Source organism: Mycena indigotica, assembly GCF_014461135.1.
Source record: "Mycena indigotica strain 171206Taipei chromosome Unknown Mind.scaff0020, whole genome shotgun sequence".
In the NCBI taxonomy this organism is placed as follows: Eukaryota; Fungi; Basidiomycota; class Agaricomycetes; order Agaricales; family Mycenaceae; genus Mycena; species Mycena indigotica.
This window is the reverse complement of record NW_023503019.1, coordinates 156,491-164,888: the sequence shown is the minus strand read 5'-3', so window position 1 is coordinate 164,888 and position 8,398 is coordinate 156,491. Positions and strand designations below refer to the sequence as shown.

The 8,398-nt window shown below is 53.7% G+C and overlaps 1 protein-coding gene across 1 annotated transcript; it reads left to right on the top strand.

Annotated features, from left to right (window-relative positions):
• Window positions 1-6,068: 6,068 nt before the first annotated feature.
• MIND_01427300 (uncharacterized protein) lies at window positions 6,069-8,142 on the top strand (the record flags this gene model as incomplete). Its single annotated transcript, XM_037370655.1, has 4 exons — window positions 6,069-6,099; window positions 6,148-6,746; window positions 6,793-6,914; window positions 6,954-8,142. 4 exons carry the CDS (start codon window positions 6,069-6,071, stop codon window positions 8,140-8,142), a joined length of 1,941 nt encoding a protein of 646 aa, XP_037212926.1.
• Window positions 8,143-8,398: the final 256 nt, after the last annotated feature.

The following is an 8,398-nucleotide window of genomic DNA, read 5'->3' as shown; positions in this document are numbered from 1 at the left end:
CATCCACGGCCTACTATACTCTGCATATTCTGGATATTTTCTACATTCTGGATGTTTTGTGCCCAGTTACCCCACAGCTTCCAGTGCTTTCATTTCCCCCAGCTACGTCCAGTTTGTGCAGAATTTTGTAGTTTTGCTGATGCATCCGAGTCTTCAAAACGCTGCCTGCTGAGGAGCAACAGGAGTACACCAAGAAAGCCGCAGCCGTGGCAGCCCGCGAGAAAGCGGCCTACAAGCATATGACAACGGTTGGCTACCCTACCCATGCGGCATTCCGCGCACGGTGCGTTTCTTCTTTCTTGCTGTTTTTTTAACCCTTGCCTCATACGATCATTAGGGTTGCTGACGAACTACGGGATCTCGTACCTCCCCTTCTGCACGAGCTCCATAAGCTGTCGGGCCTCCAAATCATGTGTGCGTTTGGTGGGCCTGTGAACGGTCGTCCCGATATTAATAACGATCCCTTTCGGATTCAAGTGTGCGCAACTTTGTCCTCCTTCTATTTCATGTGCAATTAACATTCTCGACAGATATACAGCTGGCAGCAATTTGGCACCACATCCCGTGCCGTTCACCAACTTCAACCCCCCAAAATTTGCGCAGTTCTCAAACCATTTCAAAGAATACCTGGGAACCTGTTATGGTTCGTTGTTTCAACGACAAATTAAACGCTACTAACCCTTCCCCAGATGGCGACCACGTTGGACAGTTCCAAGTCCGTCCTGGCGAAACCTATGAGCAGTTATCCGAAGAGGCGCTCGATGTTCTATCGGCAGCCCAATATCGCATTGACCCCGATGATGAGCGTCACGAGATTGACGATGAAAGCGACTCCGACTCCGACGAGGACCAAGACGAAGAGGTCTGGGCATCACCAAGGTCTCGCTGAACCCGCGCCCCAAACGTGTTGTCAAGAACCCTGGTGACCGACGTCGAATGGAGGAGGAGGAGCGGGCCCAGCGCGAGCAAGAGGCAAAAGAAGAGGCTGCCCGTAAGCGCCAGGCAAGGCTTGCGCGGGAGGAAGAAGAAGAACAGGAGCGATACCAGCTTCTTCTGGCAAATGCCAAAGATCCAGTGGTCCAAGCCAAAGCTGAGCGGGAGCGATTGCGCCAACGAGCACTCCAAGAGCAGGAGGAGGCGCGCTGCCGCCAGCGTTTCGAGCGTCATGGCACCGACCCCACACAACCCGGATTCGAAAACGGTGCCCACTCTGGCCGTAACTCAACGGCAGCACAAAGCGATGTAGAGATGGAGACACTGCCAACATCCGACAGTGCCAGCTCTATCGTTTTACCTGACTCAGGCCTCATCGCTGTCCCCGGCCCCGTTTCTCTCCCCCCTGGCCCCGTCTCTGTCCCCGGCCCCGGCCCTGACCCCGACCCCGACCCCGACCCCGACCCCGACCCCGCCTCTGATGTCTCCGGCTCTGCACCCCCAGACCCCGGCCCTGTCTCTGTCCCCGCTGGCCCCGCCTCTGTCCCCGGCTCTATCGTCTCCAGCTCTGCGCCTCCCGGTCCCGGTCCCGGCCCCGGCCCCGGCCCCGGCCGGCCCCGCCCTCGCCCCACCTTTGGCTCGATGGTCTCTGGCTCCAGCACCACGGCAACTATCCCAGATCCCCACACCATCTCCAGCATCGACCCTGCCGTTCCTGGCTTCACCCACACAGGCCCCAATCCGGAGGATGATATGTCCTCATTGGATGAACAGCAGATGCTTGAGGTTGACGATAGTAATGTCCCTCTGTGCATTGTTCAACCGACGCCCCCACCTCCGTCAGACATGTCTGGCTCCGAACGACCGCTCACGCCAATGGACATCGAAATGCCCGACATCGAGCACCGCATCTCGGATGGCTTCGACCCCAACAGCAATCTCGATATGCCAGACCAATCGCCCAAGTCGTCAACGAGTCAACTGGAGAAAGAAGACCCTCCACAGCCTCCTGGTCGTCGACGGAGAACGACATCTACGGCCGCAAGCAGCGCTCCAGCCAAGCAACCATCAAAACGAGGGCAAACCCGTGGGCGTGGGCGTGGCGTGGGAGCGGGCGCGGGCGTGGGCGTGGGCATGGCGGATCTGCAGCGGGAGCTTCCCTTGCGTCTGAGGCGGAGCCAGACCCACCTCGGGCAAGTGACGCTGGTGAAGAATTCAAAATTCGCTTGCGGCCTAAGCCGAAAGCTACATACAAAGCTGGTGGGTAGTCGAGTTCGTCATTGGACTTTACTTACATTTACTACTATACTTGTCTTCCACTTCTCTTACTTACCCTTGATGGTGCTTTTTCTTACTTTGACTCTCTTGACTACGTACCTCCCCTATGGCCAATCTACGTACTGCTTATACTTACTGATGCTTGCTGGGTACATAGTGAATGTGATTATTTGCGCCGATGTAAATCACGTGACCAGTACCGACAACCTGCCCGACACCGCGTTGCGTGCCCGGAACTTGAGGTGTCAGACAGCACACCCAGATTGTGCAAAGCTTAAAGGCAAATAGGTGGAGTCAGCTAGGAAAGTAATAAATTTAGAGCAATCACAAGAAATTGCACGAAAAAATTATATTTAAGACTACGGACAGAAAATCAGAAAGCCCTCAAGTTTAAGGTGGTGCCGGCCCTAAAGTAGAACTTGTGTCGAAAAAAACACGCCCGAGTTGATCTTGGCAAAGATCTAGACTGTTGATCCCGACTATGCCAACGGCGGGCAGGAGGACTTGAACTCGTAAAGCTAACGGCGGCAGCGCAACTGATAGTGCAAAGCTACACTGGTAGAGGCTGGCGGCGTCATTGGGAATAAACTTTGACAAAGCGCTGGTGGACTCACACACAAGGGCAACGCAAAAAGGCTACGTCATGCTATGATGCCAGTCTGGCCTATTGCTTGGCTGAAACTGATCCCGGCACTGAGTGCATGTGCCCGTGCTGTGCAAGAACTCGACACTGCCCCAGGCCAGGCGCAAAATGCTGCACAGGGGTGACGCCAGGAGCAGGGACGGCGACCGTGACAGCGACGGCAGCAAGCGGTGGGGGTGAAGGGATGGCGGCGGGGGACGGCGGTAAGCCGTGGCGGCGATGAGCAGGAGCGGCGATGAGCAGGAGCGGCGACAAGCTGTGGCGGCGACAAGCTGTGGCGGCGACAAGCGGTGGCGGCGACGAGCAGCGAGGATGACAGTGGGCCCCACAAGCAGCGGCGAAGGCAGATCAATGCCCAGTGGTGACGGCGACATAATGCGACGATGAGCACGGCTGATGCCCGTAGGACAGGAAACGCCAAGACAGTGGAGCAAGGGCAATATTCGGCACAGGAGGACGCCGACAAGCTGATGATGGTTGATGGCTAGGAGCGGTGCCGGGCAGCCGCGCTGCCATTGTAGAGGCTAGGGAGGGTGTGGTTCTACCCACAGTGGGTAGGTCCATGCTTGATACAAACTGTTCCCCTGGCTACAGCCATGTTCCGTTGTTAATTAGTTACCACTACGGCTCCTGGACCTGAGAATAGTGAAAAATGCAGGCAAAAACTCACTTGGAAGTGGTGGATAGTGCCCTCGGCGACACAGTTGATGTGTCGCACAGCGTGCTCCTACACCACCAACCAGTTCTGACATCAGCTTGAGGTCACATCTAAATATCACAGGATATCTGACTCCATTCTTGTGTAGACAATCTATCGATGTCTGGTTGTACTACAAATATCAGATCTGTTTGACATCTGTCTGACGATGGTGTCACGGATAAGACCCGGCCCGTCCGCTCCGGCGCTGGTGTCGGGCCATTGCGGGCCCGTAACACGCAGCACGTGACGACGGGGAACATGCGCCCCAGTAGGAGGAACGCACACGTGGGAAGCACGTGACCGAGAACGACGCGTCGAGCCGTCGCCGAGCCCAACTCGACACCAGGGGACTGGGGAGGAGTGCTAGGAGGTCAGGAGTAGCGCCTGGCCCGCAAGGGATGTGCGATCGTCCCCTCTGCGGCCAGGAACGGGAGCGAGGAGGAGGAGGAGAGGCCAGGGTGTCCGATCACCCCCTTTGCGGGCCCGCGTATATAAGGCGCGATAGTGTACCCTGTACTCTATCGCTTAGATCGTCTGAAGAACTACCTTACTCCGTGCGAGGAGACGCTATCGACTCATCGGGCCCGACACGACCCGATTCGAACCATCGACCACCGACTACGACAAGGGACCGAGTTCACGGGCCCTTTCGGTTTCGATCTACACCGCCCGCCGTACTTGCGGGCCCGACTATTCGTCTGTTCTGTTCCGGGCGCGCGTTCTGAGGAGAAGTCCTTGCACGGCCCGACCCGCAGTCTGACAGATGGAGGTCCACTCGATATCTGACCATAACTTCTGTTTGACTGAGCGTTGATATACGGAGGAGCTCAAGCTGTACTCAATTTCCCGTCAAGTGGATCTATTCTGAAGGACTTTCAACCGGTATAGTTGCCAAATTTATCATTTGCTATTCAGGATACAAAAGAAAATATGAATTCTACTGCTGCTCTTCGGTCACATCTGTAGTACTGGCAACCCTGTTCTCATCTTCCTCTACTGCCGACCGGCCCACATTCACCATCGGATTATTCTCTGGACGCTGAATGGAATGCTCTTCCTCCTCACTGTCATCCCCATCATCGTTCCGTGCACATTTTCGCTTCGTCCCCCGACTGGATGCCGTTACACGTGTAACCTTCTTTGCGTGAGTATTGAGATCTTGCAGCCATTGTTTCAAAGCACTGTTGATATCTTCACAGAGGGTACACTGTTCCTCGGGGCCCAACAGATATGTTTCGCGGTCCATCTTGTAGCCAATGTGGAATCCCCTGGAGAATGATTGAGTATATTACAAAAAGACAGTATGGCGATGAACTCACTCAATGCAGTCGCTGGCAGGCAGCTCATAAAGCTGGTCTAGCTCATCGTCGACCTTGTCCCAGAATGAGCGAGTGTTGTGCTGCTTGGTAACCTCCAGACGCTAAAAGAGAATGAGCGCAAGTGAAAAGGTAACCAGGAGGACATACGATGAGAGCCAGGCGGTGCAGCACTCCAAGTGTCAGTGGAATCTCAGGTGCGAGACCGAGAACCTTGTCGGCCAGCTGAATAATAGAGAGTGGTGGCCCCTCCTTCGGAGAGACTGATTGCGCAACCTGAGATGATTGAGATGGTGGATTAAGTCGTAATATAGGCGCTGCTTACCATGGTTTTCAGGGCAGAGAGTGCCAATGTCACATGGCGACGGACAAGCTTCTCAAATATATCGTATGCAGCCTCGTTGTCCTCGCTCGGGAATCCATGTCGGGTTGGTGAAGTGAGAACTTTCTACATATGATATTGTCAGCGCAGGAAGCAAGGGATATAATATCACTTACGATGACAACGCGATGCAAAGCCCCAGAGTAGAAACGAAGACTGGGGAGGAGAACCAGTGCTTGACAGAGCTTGCGGACTTTTGCCTGAACAGAAGCGGTATCAGGCATGATTTGCGTGGATATACGCCAAGACCCACTGTTTCGGCTGACGAAGGAGTCCAATTTTCAGCAGCCTGGACTGCATGGAGAGAGATTTCGTCTTGGAACGCCAGGTTAGAGACGAATTGGATCATCTCACGTTCTTCGGGGTTGGTGGTCTGTAGATTAGAGAATCAGAGAGCGCTTTCTGGATGTGTTGTGCCAATCACCTCGAAAAACGTTCGTGCCAGCGATAACTTCACGTTGTTCTTGATTTTGACTTTCTTGAGTATCTCGTTTCCGAAGGCAATGCGCTGGGCAACAGACATCGGGGGCATGCTCGCGAGCAAGCGAAAGGGCAGGGATTGGCTGTTGCGATGAGAGAGGCGTTATAGCATAGGTTGGTGTGCTCGGCGGATTGAATGGGGACGATGGGGTGGGTGTCTGTGCCAGTTGTGCGGCGCGGGATTGTCTTTGCAGATCAGCGAGCGAGCGCGACATGGTGAGGATGTGGACGAAAGGAAGAGGAGTGAGTTGTGTGACCATGCCACCAAGTTTTGTGAAGACTGCGCCTTGTCCGCTTTGTGCAGTCAATTGAGCCGGAATTCGTTTATCACGAACCATGCCCAAAGCTCGTTGGCAGTTGCCTGAAGGTATTCAGCTCACGAATGTCTTGTGAATTGTAGCTAACGCACCAACAGATGAGAAACAAAACTTTGACATTTCTTCCGACGGCAATAAGATGCGTTGTCGAATCTGCCATGCAGAAGGAAAAGGTGCAGTTGGTAAATGGATTCAAGAGAAGACTGTGAAGACGCACCTTCGAACGCAGACCCACCAAGCTTGTGCTCGAAGCAAGATGCAGCGCCCTGAGCAAGCAACGATTGTGGCTGGCAGGATTGACGCCGCATACATGGCAGCTGGTCTGGCTGAGTACCAGGCAGCAAGAACATCCGCGCATCACGGCCCCAATGAGATCTTGTTCCCTCTAGTAGAGCCAGAGCCAAACCACCAACCCAACGCCTTCAAATACGCAGCGGAGTTGGCCCGCATGAGTCAGCAGTGCCACGAGGACGAGGACGAGATGCTGGCTGAGGTTGAAGAGGTCCCAGAGGAGGGCGAGACCATCAGGGATGCGTATGAGCGGCTGCTTTTAGCTGCGTTGGTGAGATGCCACTTGCTCGATGAAGAGGAAGAAGGAGACGTGGCAATTGATCCGATAACGTCAGACGAAGATGACGGTGTTGATGAGCTGGACGTTAAAGTCGATGGAGACTTATCTCCATACCCGAATCAAACGGTGAGATTTACATGTTATCTGAGTCATATCTGACCTTTATGACAAGATGTTGCTGCTTGATTTAATTGACAACCTGCCCCGGTGTCGGTTCACAAATGCTCAGCTCTCTGTTGTGCTCCATTTCGCACATCGTCTTGGTGTTCCGAATGTCCCCACTCTCAAAGCCTTGTGAAAGCTTCAGGCCTCGCTCCAATCCACCTGCGCAAGTGAGCCAGAACGTGTGGAATCAATGCACGGAAACATTTTCTATGTCAACAACATTCGCGACACAGTTGCTCGGGACTTGGCAAACCCAGCAATCGCCTCAAAGCTTCACTTCTTTCCGGAAGACGTTGAGACCGGGACTCCGATATCTGAGAGCTGGCAACCCGACCGATGGAAAGAGTTTTATCCCTCTCAGTTAACTCCAATGTTTTCCCGGGGAAATAAACGGTTCTTTATCAACGAGGTTGCACGCTGTGCCAACGGGACGTATGTTATTCCACTGACACTTGTGATGCGACAAGGGGTCCTTTGGACCAATGCCAGAGCAGTCGGGCAGAATACAACTGGGGATTGGGATTTTCTCGACAAGTCGCTTATCAATTTTCCTGTTGGTGAGCTCGAATGGGATTATTTGGAGCTGCTCACAATATTTGGAAACAGCACCGACAAAAAAATGAGGTGGGCGCCTCAAGCACAGGCCGAGGTGCCTGACATGCCCAACCCATGGCGCGATAAAGCCAAGACCGCCAATGGAGAAGACTGTGATATTGCTATCTTGATGGTCGAGATTTGGCAGGATGACGCCTCGGGCAATGTCTCCAAGCAGTATGACCCACATCTGATCACATGTGTTCGCAATCTTGCCATCCCCGGGCGACTTCTTCAGCAAGATTTCCATATCCACCATGTGTCGAGCTCCCAGCATGCCTCTGCTGGGGAAGAGTTCGCTGCTGTCCGCGACACGATCAACTCCACGGAAGCGGATCCCATCCATTGTCTCAATGTGCACACTCAAAAGCCCACTGCTATCGTCTTAAGAGCACCAGGCCTCCCCGCAGACAATCCTCAACAGTCGATTGAAGCAAGTCATATTGGCTGCAATGCCAATTTTCCCTGTTGCAAGTGCATTTGGGGTGGAACAACAATCCAAAAGACTGCGCCGGATGTCTATCACGCATGTCATCTTCCCGAATCTGTCCAACGGAATGCCAATCAGATTCGCGAGCACTTGGGAACTCAGCTTAAACTGGCGTGTCAAGGGGATGCAAAGTCAATCAAAGAGCTTCAGACCGAAACTGGCACTAAGGACAAAGTAGCCCAATACTGGATTGACCAGGCCCTAGCCTGCTTCTCACAGATTTGCGACCAAGCGCCAGATCAGTCAGCTGATGAGATTTCCGCCGAAGTCTAGAACTGGTTGGAGCAACAGCCGGGTGACAAAATGAGCCCATTGCTGGACATTACTGGCCTTGACCCGGCGCAAGATACCCCCAGTAGAACTCTTGCACACTGTTCTTCTGGGTGTTATGAAATATATATGGCATTTTCTCAACACAAAACAATGGTCGGACAGCGATAGACACCTTCTTGCTGTCCGACTCCAGTCAACCGACATCTGCGGGCTATCCATTCCCCCAATTCGAGCAGCATATATGATTCAATACCGG